Consider the following 17,299-nt stretch of genomic DNA (forward strand, 5'->3'; position numbering starts at 1 on the left):
TGAAGTTCACTCAAATTCTTGAATCGATTTTGCTTGACAATCCTCATAAGGCTGCGGTTCTCTCGGTTGGTTGTGCATCTTTTTCTTCCACACTTTTTCCTTCCACTCAACTTTCTGTTAACATGCTTGGATACAGCACTCTGTGAACAGCCAGCTTCTTTGGCAATGAATGTTTGTGGCTTACGCTCCTTGTGAAGGGTGTCAATGATTGTCTTCTGGACAACTGTCAGATCAGCAGTCTTCCCCATGATTGTGTAGCCTAGTGAACCAAACTGAGAGAACATTTTGAAGGCTCAGGAAACCTTTGCAGGTGTTTTGAGTTGATTAGCTGATTGGCATGTCACCATATTCTAATTTGTTGAGATAGTGAACTGGTGGGTTTTTGTTAAATGTGAGCCAAAATCATAACAATTAAAAGAACCAAAGACTTAAACTAAGTCAGTCTGTGTGCCTTGAATTTATTTAATACACGAGTTTCACAATTTGAGTTGAATTACTGAAATAAATGAACTTTCCCACGACATTCTAATTTCTTGAGATGCACCTGTATATAAGTCACTGCATTAAAGTCTAAATAAATTATTAAAATATTATCTGGAAAAGATTATTAATTATTCATTCACAGTAATTGTATAGCATGTATAACAATAAATGTTGGTCTGAAAAAGCAATGAAAAAACTTCAATATAATAAAAAATAGATATGTTATAAAATATTATATTATAACATTATATAGGTTTCAGCAACTCAAAAGAGGATAAGTGGTTTGGAGGAAGGATAGATGGATGGATAATATTATATATCAAATAAATAAATAATTTATAAACAAAACATATAAAAAATTTCTGAACAATTAAAACTAAATGGGAAATTGAACCTACATAAGAACCTGCCAAATGAGACTCAGACACTGACAGATTTGCTGTTGCGACAAAGCTAACGCTAGCTCTGCGTTTACCTTGCATCTGGACCAGAAACTCTGTCTTGATCCTGCGGGCCGCTTCGCTCTCGTTCTCGTTTCTGGAGCCGCACATGGAGTCGATCTCATCAATGAAGATGATTGAAGGCTTGTGCTCTCGAGCCAAACTGAACAGATTCTTCACTAACCTAACAGATAATAACAGAAGCAGTGCCAACAAACACATTGAGAACAACGAGACTCAAATGTGACATAAACTTCTAAACAATATTAATATATTTCCCTCTTGACATCTGAAGAGCACTTACTTCTCGCTCTCTCCCAGCCACTTGGACACCAGGTCTGATGAAGAGATGGAGAAGAAGGTGGAGTTGTTGGCCTCAGTAGCCACTGCTTTAGCCAGGTAAGACTTTCCCGTTCCTGGAGGACCAAAGAGCAGAATCCCTCTCCACGGAGTGCGTTTCCCTGTCCATAATGATGAGCTTCAGCGCAGTTCAGAAAGACATTTTCAGATATTTTAATTCATGAAACCCATCATACCAGTGAAAAGATGAGGGAATTTGATTGGCAGGATGACCGCTTCTTTGAGGGCCTCTTTGGCTCCTTCCAAACCAGCAACATCGTCCCACTTAATGTTGGGTCTCTCCATAACAATAGCACCTGGAAAGCATGAAAATCCATGTTTCTTCTCTTTTAGATAGTTTAATAAAGTGTGTTTTTAACACAAAATGCTGTACTTTGGAGTTGAGTTTGGAATTTCTTTTTGTCTGCATCGCCGTCATCACTGTCAGTCCTGTACAAGATGAAATTTGACATTTTATTTACTCCATGTAACAGGAAGTGGATCAGCCGATTGAGCAGGAAGTAGATCCTCTCACCCTTTATCGTCAGACTGGGGAACTTTGACAGGTTTGGAGGGCGGCGCGCTCTCTTTCTTCTTCAGGTACTGCTTGAGCTGCTCCGCTCGGTCCAGATACTCGGCACACTTGGCTCTGATGCTCTGCTTGGACTTTTCCCCCTGAGCTTCATCTGCACCGTAAAGCATCACAATAATAATAAAACACATGCCATCATTAGGTCATGGATGTTTTGCTTTGCATTTTTAAATAGGCACTGAATAAATGTAAGATATGAAATACAGTACGCAGTATACAAATAAATTAAATAAATATATAAATAAAATGTAAAATCTATAAAATAATCTATTTATAACAATCATTTAAATATTATTTTACATTTAAATAATATTATAAATAAACTCCACTTATCTGTACCATAAAACATCAAAACGTGCTATTATTTTTTCATAGATTTTTTTTCCCCACAATAAAATGCATTTAATGATGAATCAAATACATTTACAATATGAAATACAATAAATACATACATATAAAAAAACCCCCATAATATTATAAAATAATTTATTATAACCACCTGGACCATAAAACATTAAAAAGTGCCACTATTAAGAATTTTTTTGCTCGCTAAATTGCATTTAATAAGGGATCAAATAAATTTAAGAAAAATTTAAAATATACTCAATATATAAAATTATAATAACAATTCATCTGTCTATCCATGTTAATAAAATTAAATAAAACACAATATTTTATATATATATATATATATATATATCATAAGACTACATATGGGATCATTTAAATAATACAATTACATAAAAAGTACAATATTATATATATATATATATATATATATATATATATATATGTAATATGTGAATATTAAAACAAGTAATGTTTTATTAAATTCTATTATATCATATCTATTGATGTATTAATAATTTATAATTATATATTTCTTTTTTTAAAACATTTTTAAATAAATATAGAATGTTTCAATATCAAAAAAACTAAAATAAAATCTAAATATATTTAAAAATGACATGTCAAATCTAAGTGAAGTTTATAAATAGTAGCTTTTGGCTTCTTACATTTCACCACATGAAGAAAATACTGGATTGCATGCTGATAGAGGCGCAGGGCTTCCTCGTAGTTTTTGGCCTTGTCCTCCTCAGAGGCTCTGCTGGCCAAATCAATGGCTTTCTGTTGCGCACAAGTAAAGATGAGACATTCAAAAAGGAAAAAGAAACAGCATTTTTTTCTTGCCAAGTCTATTTGAATTTTGTACAATATTTCACCCTTTGGGAATAACATAAATAAAAATAACTGGAAATCAAATAAAATGATTCTGTACACAAGTGATATTTAAAAAGTCTAAGGCAACAATAAAACAATCAAATATAATATTGTCTGTAGTTACACAAACCCATATATAGATCAAATGTTTCAAATCTGGAATTCAAATGAAATCTGTGTTGTATAAGATTATGTTATAGTGTGGTGTAATGTACGGATAACTGGTCAGACCAGTTTAAGCACAGACTGATGAATACACACAGGAGCTAAAAAACTTTACAATGTACCAAATAAGTTAAGAAGCACTTTCTTACATTTATGTATGTATCAAAAAAAATAAACAAGCCACCTAAACATAACGAACAAATGAATGTTTACCGGTTAAACAATACATATATTCTAAAACTCAACAATATAGTTACATTTTAGACTGTATGTTGTCAAAACATACGTTTAAATAGAGCAGAAAAATGACAACAAATCATAATTAATACACTTAATACATGAAAAGGTCCATTATTATGGCAGTCATACCACTTGTAAAGTCTCTTACCTGTAAATTGACATTCGTCATTGTTGACGGAGTGTTGAAGGTGAACTTATAATGTGTTACTGCTGGAACAATTCAAATCTATACATTTTTATTAAACGAATGTGTAGCAGAATCTCGAAGCGTCGGTAAATCTATGCGACTTCCGCGTTGAGTGTTTACAGCGACGTCACGGGTGACGAGCGCTGAGCCACACCTTTCCGGCGCATCGGACACGCCCACTGCGACGCGCCAACCATTTCAACAGGAACATTTCGAGTTTACTGAAACAATGAATGTCAAATATGGTGACAGTAATGTTTCAAATAAAAAAAATGTGAAATGTTTTTTTTAAATGACAATAATAATGAAATGCAGAATACAATCAAATATTCATTCACGTTTTAAGCAATCAAATAAATCTATTTTAAAATATTTAATTCCCTCATAAAATACGTAAAAAATACGTCTACATTTATTGTTTTGAAAAATAAACAGTTTACCACACTTCATACACAGACAAAGTGCTAGATAAAATGTTATAAAAACAAATATTTAAGAACCAAGATTTTGATATTTAGGCTACTGAAGAAAATATAAAGTCCAAAATGCATTTCAGCGGAAAATAAATATGGCAAGAAAAAAACACATGAAAGAGCCAAGAGGTACAGTTTATAAATAAATACAAATAAGTCAAATTAAATATTGTTCAAGCAATATGAAAATCTTGTAATGATTTTCATGAATCTTTCATTAAATGCAAGACATTTAAAAAGCAGCATTTTCGTCTACATTTATTGTTTTGACAAATATACAGTTTAACACACTTCATTCACAGACAAAATGCTAAATGAAATGTTAAGAACACGTAAGCGCCAAGATTGAAACTTTTCTAAAGAAAATAAAGTCCACATTCCATTTAAGCAGAAAAGAAATATGTCAAGAACAACTACTCCTCAAAGAGCCAAGAGTCATATTTGATCAAATAAGTATTGAGCTTTTTTTTTTATTGTGTTGTGACTATTTTTTATTGTGTTGTGACGTTTTCCTTTCTTTGTTTGAGCAGTCGTATGGCATAAACACTGATTCATGAGCTCTTTTGATGAAAACATGCTATTAATTCAAATATATTTGCAGGCTACAAGACACTACTTAAATAAATAAATTATTCATTTTATAAAACAATTTTTAAACAAAAAGCATAAGCTGCTCCTTACAAAATATACAAATGTAATAAATGCTTAAGAAAGAAAAAAAAAGGGAATGACATTACATTATATCATAACATTTCCAAGATGAAGAATAAGCAATTCTGCTTTTCAGTGCATTTGTGTTGTAGCAAGCAAGCACCATTATAACATCGGCTGTACGAGACAGGAAAGCTCTGATTTCTCCTCTCTCAGGAGGATGTAGTGCATTCATTTTTCATCAACTCAAAAACAAAGACAGCAGAGAGCTAAGAGCAAACCCAGCAGTCATCAACTCGCTGCGTTCAGCAGGGCCAGACGGAGGACTCGCAGGATGCGCTCGTTCTTCGTCAGATCCTCTGGCAGTTCATTGTTCTGCAGAGAGAACGTGATACCATCAGAACGTGCTGCAAAAGTGACATTAACACACCAGGTTATCATGTGCTTTTATGATCTGCTATGAAGTGAAGTGAATTCGATTCCTGCAGCATTTATCATATTTTGAGCTATTTGCCTGCAGTGCATTCATTATACCTAAACGCTCACTGGTCAGTAGATGGCAGTGCAAGATATGAACAAGAAAACACTGACAGGGACATCAAGCAACTATTTTTTGTACAAATTTTAGACAATACATTTTTTTACCTATGATAAAATGATCTTTCCTATGGTCATTTGCGTGGACAAATTGCACAATTATTGTATATATCACACACACACACACACACACACACACACACAAAATAAATAGAAAGAAGAAATCATTTTGCAAGTTGTCCATGTAAATTAATATTCATGCAATATATATAATTTATATAAATGTATATTTAATCATATTTAAATAGTATTTAAACATAATTTAAACATAATAATGATAATAATAAAAAAAATACAAAAACAATTAATTAAATATAAAAGATAATAATAAAAGATAACTAATATATTAATCTTTCAAATGGAGAAAATATTGTGGATAATAACAATTTACACAAATAAATAAGATTCATATATATACAAACCCGATTCCAAAAAAGTTGGGACACTGTACAAATTGTGAATAAAAACAGAATGCAATGTGGAAGTTTCAAATTTCAATATTTTATTCAGAATACAACATAGATGACATATCAAATGTTTAAACTGAGAAAATGTATCATTTTAAGGGAAAAATAAGTTGATTTTAAATTTCATGGCATCAACACATCTCAAAAAAGTTGGGACAAGGCCATGTTTACCACTGTGTGGCATCCCCTCTTCTTTTTATAACAGTCTGCAAACGTCTGGGGACTGAGGAGACAAGTTGCTCAAGTTTAGAAATAATAATTGTGTCATTTATTGATGCAAATCAGTAATTGTTATATATTGGGGTTGTTTTGAACAATTTAAATAAATAAAGAATAAATAAATAAAATAAAATAAAAAAAATAATAAATGCATTAAAAAATAAAATTTTAAAATAAAAATAATACATGCATATAAAAAAACGCATATATGGTGTGGATTAATATGCTATAATCCATGTCTCAAATTTACCTTGTTGGGTAAAGCTGGATCAGCATTTGCCTTCAGCAAGAGTTCAACTGTTTTTAGATCCCCACCCATGACAGCAGCATGAAGAGCTGTAGAACCGTTCTAGATTGCATGATAAAACACACATAGTCACAATCGCACCACTTTTTGGACGTCAGATGATACGGTCGTACCTTCAGAAGGCCGAATGAAGGGGAGAACTTGAGGAGCTCCTCGATGACGTTACAGTGGCCTTTATGTGCAGCCTTGAACAGAGCCGTGGAGCCGTCCTTCAGCCAGAAACATGAGAGACTCACGCACCGAGATAATAGAATAAATGAGGCATTTGTCAAACATTTCATGCATTTTTAATAAGCTTCTTTTCTACCTGGCTGAAGAGTTTGATTCAAGCCAGGGTAGAATACGAAGAGATATGAGGAACAGAACAGAACAGAATAGAAAAGAAAAAAAAGGAAAAGAAACTGGAATTAAATAATGAATAAACAACAATGAATTAATTAAATAATCAAACAGTAATAAAATAAAATCACATTTAAAATAACTAAACAAAAATAATAAAATGAAATAAAGTCAAATAAAATATCTGGGTAAAAATATGAAGCTATTGGAAATTGAAATAAAATAAATGTAAAAATTGTAAACATACTTTTCTATCTGCATCACGGTCTGCGCCTCGTAGCAGCAGAACTTTCACCACCTCGCTTTGTCCCATCTGGGCTGCCATCCAGAGCGGAGCTGTGCCATCCTGACCCAAAAAAACAGAATCAACATGGAGAACAAAAATACATAACAGCAAACCAAACACTACTAACCAAAACCAAACTACAATGCACAAGCCATGAATATAAAGCAGACCTCTCGGGGTTGATTGACTTTAGCCCCAGATGACAAAAGCTGCCGTATTACAGTCACATGACCCTCTTGGGATGCCAAAAATAAGGCCGTTGCACCATCCTGAAACACAGAGGAGATGGTCAAATGTAATGGTCGAATGACATGAAAATGGTATTTAGAGAATATATATATATATATATAAAAAAGTGATCTTTCATACATAAAATAACATTACATTAAATTACATTAAGTTTAAAAATTGTTATTAAATTAAAATAAATTAATGAATATAATATTAATTGTGAATCAATTAATAAATGTAAGAAAAACATCTAATTAAATAAAAATTCAAAAAACTTAAAAATCACATTAGATTAAAATAGCATTACATTAAATAAAAAATTAAGAATGCATTCAAAATAAATGAATACATATAAAACTATAGAAAATTGAATTAAAAATAAAATGAATGAATAAATAATACATTTAAATAAATATTAGATTAGATGAAAAGATTATAAACAAAATTAAACATTAAATAAAAAATAAATGAATACATAATAACAGTAAAAATAATACAACATAAATAAACAAACAAATAAATATTAGATTAGATTAAAATAACATTATATTAAATCTAAATTGAATTATAAATAAATAAATAAAAATACATATTGCATTAGAATAAATAAATACATATTACATGAATTAAAAATTATTAAAAAATATTTCCACCTAATTATTTGAAAATATTTGGTGTCTCCCAAAGACATGTTTTAATTTAAACTGTGTCTTATCCCGTTCCTAAGAGTAGAGTCTAAACACTGAATCAGCAGAAACCTTAGAGGAACTGGCACAAACGTGCATCAGGCTTTTAGAGAGCAAGAGGGAGGAACACGTGTTGACTAACATTGAGCTGGTCGTGGACATTGGCACCGTTCTTCAGAAGGGTCTCCACCACTTTGGAGTGACCATACTGACAGGCTGCGGAGAGCGCCGTGCCGCCATCCTGGAGATCACAAACCAGTCAGTTCTGAATGATCAGATTTATAGGATTCTTTTATTTTGGGCTAAAACATACCGCACCTTTGTCCGAAACTCTGTGGATGCTCCAAATTCAAACAGGAGCTTGACAATTTCATTATGGCCCTGCTGTGAAGCAAAGAAGAGGGCGGTGGAACCAGTCTGGAGGAACAGAGACAACATCTGCATCATCATCAGTCCACAAACACACTTCAGCTCTTACACACCCTTAAGAGGAGCAATATTAGCACGTACTACTGCGCTATTAACAGCCTGTCACCCTAGCTACATATATTTAGCTCAGACAGAAATAACTTTCACCGCTGCTTATTGCTAGGTGGATGTCAACAGAAATGCTAGTGAGGAAAATAAAATATAAAAAGGCCAAACAAAACAAACAAACAGACAGACAGACAGACAGACGGATATAGATAAATAATACATTAAATTAAAAATAATTTATACATGTAATAAAAAAAACATTAAATAAAATAAATAATAGAACAAAATAAAAAAAATAAACTAACAAATAAATGAATGTTGAATGAATAAATGAATTCATATTAGATTAAAATAACATTATGATAAATAAAAAATAAATTAAGAAATATAAAAAACATCTAATTAAATAAAAAAAAATAAACAATAATAAATCAAATTAACTAAAATCATTGAACTAGATTCAAATAACTTAACATTAAATAAAAACAAATAAATAAAAAATAAAAGCATAAATATATGAATGCTTAAATACAAAAATCGAATTAACTATATTAAATAATATATTTTATCATAAATATAATAATTTAAAAAGTGCATAAATATAAAGTATAAATAAAAAAATCGAATTCAATATATAAATAATATATTTTATTATAAATATAATAAAAATCGAATTGAATTAAATAAAAATCGAATAAAAAATAATAAATGTAATAAAATAAATAAATATATAAGATTAAAATAACATTATATTAAATAAAATACAATCAAAACAAATTAATAATTATAATAATAACAAAATCAAATTACAATCAAAAATACAATCAAAACAAACATAATCAATTCAATTACAATTAAAAAACCATCTCATCAAAATACCAATATAAGCATGATCCAGACACAAGAGCATCCGTACCTCTCTTTGCAGATTAATATCTGCACCTTGCATGATGAGTTCCCGGACAGACTCATAATGGCCGCTGTATGAAGCCACCATCAATGCTGTGGTGCCGTACTGTGAAAACACAGAACGCATTGTTATACGCCGTACAATCACTCAAACAGTGAAGCATGCAGGAAAGAAGAAGCTCATACTCCATCTTTGCAGTCGGCATCCACTCGGCCGCTGTTCAACAACAGCTGAAGCAAGGCCAAGTTTCCTTTCCTCGCTGCCCAAAACACAGCGTTGGCAAGCGGCGTCTCCTTCTTTCAGACACATAAACAAAACACACCAACACAGACAATCATCATTTCTATGACAGATCACACTATAACCTCGTGGGGACATTAACATGCAGTTTATATTACCATATCTTCGAAAGACTGCTGAATCGATATCAGCATAAATCTTCTTAGTCAACAGAGTCAAAATGAGCAAAGTAATATCACTTAATAAAATATCATTAAGGGGTTGTTAAAGAAAAAAAACATTGAAGTTTGTCACAAATGAATTGTGCAACATCCATTTAAAATTTTAAAAATTAAAATAGCAAACTACATTAAAATAAAATATACTAATGTATTATATATATATATATATATATATATTCTTATATATATGAATTACCTTTCCAATATATATATACAGGTGCATCTCAATAAATTAGAATGTCGTGGAAAAGTTCATTGTATTTGGAGTATTTGGAAAGGTAATTCATAAGGAATTAATGAAATTCACAAGGCTATATATAATTTTTTTTGGGCTGTAGTATAAAAGTATGATATATAAAATAATATTAATTTAAAAATAAATTAAAACAATCATTTACATTAAAGTGTAAGATATGTAATGTTAAACAAAATGACAGGTGTGTTCGATTCGTGAACGAATAGTTCTAATGAATCGATTCTTTCCTATGAATCAGTTGAACCAGTTCACAAAACCGATCTGAATGATTAGTTAACGAATAAATAATGAAAAAATATTACAAATAAAACAGTGAATAGTCTAATAAACAGTACCTATAAGCCTTCTTAAAAAGTTTATAACGTGTAATATTCCATGCGACAACGTATAATGGCATAATAATGTAATGTAATGAATAATTACATGTAATCTGGATTACGTAAATCAGATTCCAAAAATGGAGTACTCTGAAGTGGATCAGACACACACACACACACACACACACACATACACGGTAGGTGTGTTCGATTCGTGAACGAATAGTTCTAATGAGTCGATTCTTTCCTATGAATCAGTTGAACCAGTTCACAAAACCGATCTGAATGATTAGTTAACGAATAAATAATGAAAAAATATTACAAATAGTCTAATAAACAGTACCTATAAGCCTTCTTAAAAAGTTTATAACGTGTAATATTCCATGCGACAACGTATAATGGCATAATAATGTAATGTAATGAATAATTACATGTAATCTGGATTACGTAAATCAGATTCCAAAAATGGAGTACTCTGAAGTGGATCAGCCTATATTACACCCTAAAATGCTCATTATCAGATTAGTTGCTTTTTTAAGGAATACAGAATCACATATTATTCATAAAATGGCAGTAAATTATTCCTAATTTATTGATTCTCTCGAATTCTTCCTTTTTCTCTTTTAAAGTTGTGTGTGTCATACCATTTAGCTTTGACTATATTCATAATATAGAATGGCCATGTAAATGTCATGTAAATAAATGTGCAAGCCATGCTTCTAAATTCGGGGGGAAGCACCTCTCAAGCAATTATAGACCATGTATGAGACAAATAATTATGCTAATTAAGTTAATAAACATTGGTGATGTAAAACACACACTATAATAGAATAGAATAGCGATAGAGCAGAATAGAAAAATAGTCTATAGTGTAAAAATATTTTTAAAATAGGCTATAGTAAAGTGTCGCGCCCATGGACTGTTTTAAAGAAAATGTTTTTGTATTTATTATTTTTATTTCATAAGTGATTTTGTAAGGAAAATCGAAAGGCTATTCACTGGAGTTTACAAATATAGGCTATAGTCTATAGTATAAACATACAATAAAATATAAATATAAACATAGGCTAAAGTGTAAAATATAATATAAATGCATAATATAAAAACATTCTGTATAAAAATAAATGCTATAGTACAAAAAGAAAAAAACCTAACCTTTTTATTTATTAAGCCAAAGTAATTTTATAAGGCAAATTGCAAGGCTGTTCACCTGTACCAGACTGTGCATAATGAAAAGGCCCAAAATATGAGCTGCAGAGGCAATCATGGGATGAAGCGTAATAACGGGGGTAAATTATGACAGCATTATGACAGCACTGAAGAACACATTGTTGACCGAGATGAAGAAAGACGGATGACTCAGCAGTCACCGTAATAAAGGCCTTGCTGTGGTTGGACTATACTTTATGGATATAATGTCTGTAGTAGTACGTTCATTATATTCCAAACAAGAATCAAGTCAGACAAAACACGTCAGGCATTCAAACGCTGCTGACTCAGTCCTCATTTAAATATTCAATAACAAACGAAAAGATGTCATATGAACCCTCACATCTGATTTCTTAGGACAACATTTCGGAAAGCTTCATGTGCAGCAGCGTCAGTGTTTTTGGTGAAGTTGTTGGTTAGGGTTATATGTTTTGAGTTTTGTTAATTAGTGGCTTCCTCTTGCAGGATGACATGGTACGTATAGCAAGTCCTAACAGTATGGACACACCTTCAGCATGATGGTATATAACGCAGAAGACATGCTTCAGTTTCATCCGCACGGCACTCCAAACACTCACACTTCCTGCAGAGCCTGTGCAGCAACATGTTCGGTAAGTCTGGAAAGAACCACACATTTGTTTTGGACCTACTATTATAAACAAGTTCATTTGTTTGAATATCTATGTGAAATATTTAGTTTAAAATATTTATTTCATTTGAATTGCTGAAGCGAAAATATAACCTAAATTCATTAGTTTGTTTGTACAATTAAATTAGTGAATCAAAAACACTAAAACAAAACAAAACTCAAACTTTCAGGTTATCAAAACATTTATTTAAACTGAATTGCTGAACCAAAACACTCTATTTATTTAGTGCTCAATATTTGTATTTATTCATTTGTTTACTTATTTATTTTTGTAAAAGTGAGTCAGTCTCAGAACAAGAACTTAAACTTTCATAGCAAATAACCATATTTTCGTTTTGGACTTTCTTTAAATATTATAAACAAATTCAGTTATTTAAATCATAGGTCTTCAACCCTACTCCTGGGCACCCACTGTCCTGCAAAGTTTATTTCCCACCTGCTTCAGCACACCTGGCCTGCACTTTTCAAGTGATCCTGAAGACCTCGATTAGCTGGTTCAGGTGTGTTTGATTAGAGTTGGAACGGAACTTTGCAGGGCAGTGGATCCCCAGGAACAGGGTTGAAGACCTGTCATTTAAATATTTATGTTAAATATTTAGTAACCTAAATTGTGCTCATTTTATTTATTTAATGTGTTTTGTATAGGGACGTATCAAGCGCACTGGGTGGCGCTGTCGGGTAGAGCGGCAGTGTTTGCTCTCCTGATGTGGGGACCTCTGCAGGTGGCAGCAGATTCAGAAGAGGAGGCCGCTTCAGAGTGGGGCATGTGGAAAAATCTCCATGGAATATCCTATGATGATGAGGTCGATTACAATCTGGGTGTGTCTTAAAGGGACAGTACACCCAAAAATGAAAATTTGTTCATCGTTTATTCATGTTTCTGTTAAGTGGAACACAACAGGAAACATTACGAAGACACATAAAAAAACTCAAATTATCTTTTATTAACTTCTTTTAAAACTAAAAGTTTTATTTACCACGAAAGAAAACACTTTTTAGGCCCCGATCAGACATAACATGACATAACAAGCATTTTGTGCGCTGTTTATGCGCTCCGGGCACCTCGCGTTTTAGCTGCCTGCTGCGCCTCACGTTTTTGTAGAAGTGCTCTGAGCGCCCGAAGTTGAAAAAAAATCAACTCTGAGCAGAAAAGTGTCTGACATCATTCGCCTTTTTTTCCATTGTCCAATCAAATGAATGGAGAGGCGGGCCTTCCGTTGTGGTGACAGAAGTTTACAGTTGCTTGGAACGTCTGGAGACTGCAATGATGGAGGAGAAACTTCTGTTACCCAGAGCTGTTTTTTTTTTTAAGTTTCTGCTAATATGACAGTTTACTTATCAGCAAACCAAAGATTTTAGAGTACTCGTGCTATAATCCTTGATTAGACTGACAAGACAGCTGATTCTGTGGTTGCCTGGCAACATGAAAAAATGGGCCCCGATCAGACATAACATGACATAACAAGCATTTTGTGCGCTGTTTATGCGCTCCGGGCACCTCGCGTTTTAGCTGCCTGCTGCGCCTCACGTTTTTGTAGAAGTGCTCTGAGCGCCCAAAGTTGAAAAAAAATCAACTCTGAGCAGAAAAGTGTCTGACATCATTCGCCTTTTTTTCCATTGTCCAATCAAATGAATGGAGAGGCGGGCCTTCCGTTGTGGTGACAGAAGTTTACAGTTGCTTGGAACGTCTGTAGACTGCAATGATGGAGGGGAAACTTCTGTTACCCAGGGCTGTTTTTTTTTTTAAGTTTCTGCTAATATGACAGTTTACTTATCAGCAAACCAAAGATTTTAGAGTACTCGTGCTATAATCCTTGATTAGACTGACAAGACAGCTGATTCTGTGGTTGCCTGGCAACATGAAAAAATTTTTCTAAATTAAAAAAAGTCAACCAAACAAAAGGCAGTGCGGTGCGCCTCGCATTTTCAAAACTGAAAAATATGCTCTGTCTGATCAGGGCCTTACAGTGCATGAGGTAAAAAAAAAAGAGAGTAAAATATCCAGAATTTTCATTTTTGGTGAATTGTTCCTTTAAAAACATATAAATGAAAGGTTTGAACCACTGTTGTGCTCTTGAGACATTTTTGTAGTTTTAATCAGTTTGTGGTTATTAAGATGATTATGTTATACTGTATGTATGTTATGCCTTGTATTTTTGTTAGTATTTCTCATGAAGTTTGACTTTATAACTGTAGAGTGATGACCTTCAGAGACAAATCATCTGGGAGACCAACATGCGAATTATTGAGAAAAACAACGACGATTTCCGCTTCGGATTGTCGACGTTTAGCATGGCAATAAACAAATATGGTCATCTCGTAAGTAAAATGATAAACAATGAGAAACTTTTGTATTAGCTTTGTTAAAGGTGAACTTTCACTGACACCTAGTGGTGTGGATGTAACATCCCACAAAAAAAAAAATTTGAAACCATTTCTGGTCTAAGATTATGTTTTATCTAATGTCTCTCATCTTCAGACCAAGATGGAGTATAAACGCTTGCTGGGCGCCACAATTAATGGCCCGATAAACAGGAGAGGAAAGACTGTATCCGCACAAACTCTCCGTGTCAATGCTAACAGACTGGGATTGACCAATGTAGACTATCGAGCTCAAGGATATGTGACTGAAATCAAAGATCAGGTGGGTTTCACTTTAATTGATCATCATTGATATGCTTGTTTTTATTCCCAAGTGTCGTACATGTACTGTTGAAAATTATTATACTACATGATAGATGCTAAAATTATTGATTTGTCATGTCTTTTCAGGGATACTGTGGGTCTTGCTGGGCCTTTAGCACTACAGGAGCCATTGAAGGACAAATGTTCAAGAAGACAGGACGGTTGGTGTCCCTCAGCGAGCAGCAGCTGGTGGACTGTTCCAGGTCTTACGGCACATATGGCTGCAGTGGTGCCTGGATGGCGAATGCCTATGATTATGTGATTCATAGAGGGTTGGAGAGCTCTGACACTTACCCCTATACGTCAGTGGTGAGTGGTCTTGGTCATTTGACTTTTTCTTCTTCTCGTGGTTCGGCCAATCTGAATGTGCGTTTTTTTGGTTCTGTTTTTTTCAGGATACTCAGCCCTGTTTCTATGACAGAAGTTTAGTTGCCGCCAGAATCAGTGACTACAGGTTCATCCCGGCCGGAGATGAACAGGCTCTGGCTGATGCCGTGGCAACCATCGGTCCGATCACTGTCGCCATAGATGCCGATCATCCAAGTTTCCTCTTCTACAGTTCAGGTAAGATTTCACTACTATTGATTCTTTTTTTTCTTTTTTTTCTTTAAAGTAAACATTCTAATATTATAAATAATATTACATTATGATTGTAAAAGGCAATGAGCATAAGAATAAGAACTAAAAAATTATTAATAATTTAATAATAATTTATGTTAACTATTTTTTGTTTTCAACTATTATATTAACTATCCATTTATTTTTATATAAAATTATAGGTGTTAATACACAAATATAACTATTAATTTATATCTTAATATTTATTTAATTTTTAATAAAGTATTATTAATAATTTTTATGTAATATAAAATATGTATTACTATTAAATATATATGTAGTATATATATATTTTATATATTTAATGTTTTCATAAAATGTATATATATATATCTACAATATATCAGGAATCTACAAGGAATATAACTGTAACCCTAACAACCTCAACCATGCTGTGCTTGTGGTTGGTTATGGCTCAGAGGAGGGCAAAGATTACTGGATAATCAAAAACAGGTAAGCGAACGCCCATCATTTAGGTTTATGAGTACATTAACACCCCACATACACTGATAGGAACACGACACAATGAACTACAATGCTCCTGTTTTAATGCTGTGCACTTGTAGTGGAGATAACTTCATTACCCTTACAAAAATTATTGTATGTTACAGTAATGGAATCAGATGGTAACCCCCCCCCCTCACAAAAAGAAACATATAAAAATAAAAAAAGTAGTTGCATTCTAGGTGTCTGATTGTGTCTTTTTCTTTCTTTTCTCAGTTGGGGAACAGGATGGGGTGAAGGAGGCTACATGCGAATGATCCGCAATGGTAGAAACACTTGCGGGATCGCCAGCTATGGTCTTTATCCCGTTGTGTGAGAAGAACCAGACATTTCCAAATAAAGACTTATGAAGTCTTAACTTTGTGTCAGAATCAGTTCATTTAGTCAGTGGGTTTGTAAAATAGGGCACTAGAACAACTATTACACTATGGAGCTGTACTTCAGTCCTGCAATAGAAAATTAGTGTTTGCCGTTTTTGCAGTCCATTTTAACCTCTCCCACTGTGCAAACTTGCATGCGGTTTTCACTGCATACCCAGGTGTGTTTGAGATTACAAGACTTTTGTTCTCACGATATAGGCTACTAATGGAGACGAGGTCATGTGCTTAAATGTTGTGTCTAGTTGAGTGTGTAGATTAACATGTGCTGTCAACGACAGGTCTGTGCTATTGTCGTGCATTGTTTTGGAAACTGTATTTAATAAATTAATTTCATACATGATAAATGTGCTCAAAAGTGTTTTAAAAATAAAACACAAAAGGTTACAATTTTTTTTTTATTTTTTAAATTTTTAAAAAGAAAATATTTCAACAATAAATAAATAAATGAAATAAAATGTTTAAAAAAACAAATTAATATAATAAAATTAACCATTGTTAGTTCTGAGACATAAAAAGTTTGGAGTGTTACAAGCTTCAAGCAAGAAGATCTGTAAAGTTGTCTGATATTCTTTATAAAAGTTAAGAGTCAGCCATGCCCACCTAAAACGGCTCGTTCTAACACGCCCCCACATATCTACGTCACGATGTGGGAAGATTTGCATAACGCCGCCCAAATGTTCACGCAAAGAAAGAAGGAGTAACTTTTATTCTCGCTGTAGTATTGTTGCCGCCGCCGCCATGTTGTGAATGCGCTGTGTGATTTGTTGTGAAAGCAAAACTACTTTGTTTGGTCTTCCAAAAGAGGACGATATCCGATATCGCTTCCCCCACATGTCTACGTCACAATGTGGGAAGATTTGCATAACGCCGCCCAAATGTTCACGCAAAGAAAGAAGTTACGCAACTTTTA

At 33.0% G+C, this 17,299-nt stretch overlaps 3 protein-coding genes across 3 annotated transcripts in view; 1 reads left to right on the forward strand and 2 right to left on the reverse strand.

Annotated features, from left to right (window-relative positions):
- Positions 1-3,788, reverse strand: part of LOC107588053 (vacuolar protein sorting-associated protein 4B-like) — a 7,291-nt gene extending 3,503 nt beyond the window's left edge. The window contains exons 1-7 of the mRNA XM_016276047.1: positions 3,629-3,788; positions 2,871-2,982; positions 1,798-1,948; positions 1,657-1,712; positions 1,460-1,579; positions 1,228-1,384; positions 959-1,107 (exon numbers count right to left, since the gene is read on the reverse strand). Coding sequence (XP_016131533.1) covers positions 959-1,107; positions 1,228-1,384; positions 1,460-1,579; positions 1,657-1,712; positions 1,798-1,948; positions 2,871-2,982; positions 3,629-3,649 — 766 coding nt within the window. The 5' untranslated portion in view covers positions 3,650-3,788. The remainder of the gene's footprint in view (positions 1-958; positions 1,108-1,227; positions 1,385-1,459; positions 1,580-1,656; positions 1,713-1,797; positions 1,949-2,870; positions 2,983-3,628) is intronic.
- A 1,019-nt stretch (positions 3,789-4,807) lies between these two features.
- LOC107588119 (ankyrin repeat domain-containing protein 29) lies at positions 4,808-9,624 on the reverse strand. The gene is made up of 9 exons (XM_016276129.1): positions 9,496-9,624; positions 9,317-9,415; positions 8,242-8,340; positions 8,066-8,164; positions 7,177-7,275; positions 6,968-7,066; positions 6,495-6,590; positions 6,325-6,423; positions 4,808-5,166 (listed from the first exon to the last, which is right to left on the reverse strand). The coding sequence occupies exons 2-9, from the start codon at positions 9,395-9,397 to the stop codon at positions 5,083-5,085; spliced, it is 756 nt and encodes a 251-aa protein (XP_016131615.1). The 5' UTR covers positions 9,398-9,415; positions 9,496-9,624; the 3' UTR covers positions 4,808-5,082.
- Positions 9,625-12,032: 2,408 nt separating this feature from the next.
- Positions 12,033-16,329, forward strand: LOC107588120 (cathepsin L1-like). Its single transcript, XM_016276130.1, has 8 exons — positions 12,033-12,164; positions 12,848-13,005; positions 14,399-14,521; positions 14,682-14,846; positions 14,975-15,196; positions 15,283-15,451; positions 15,853-15,958; positions 16,226-16,329. Exons 1-8 carry the CDS (start codon positions 12,158-12,160, stop codon positions 16,323-16,325), a joined length of 1,050 nt encoding a protein of 349 aa, XP_016131616.1. The 5' UTR covers positions 12,033-12,157; the 3' UTR covers positions 16,326-16,329.
- The last annotated feature ends 970 nt before the right edge of the window (positions 16,330-17,299 follow it).

Source organism: Sinocyclocheilus grahami, unplaced genomic scaffold, assembly GCF_001515645.1.
Source record: "Sinocyclocheilus grahami isolate Dianchi unplaced genomic scaffold, SAMN03320097.WGS_v1.1 scaffold98.1, whole genome shotgun sequence".
NCBI classification, from domain to species: domain Eukaryota; kingdom Metazoa; phylum Chordata; class Actinopteri; order Cypriniformes; family Cyprinidae; genus Sinocyclocheilus; species Sinocyclocheilus grahami.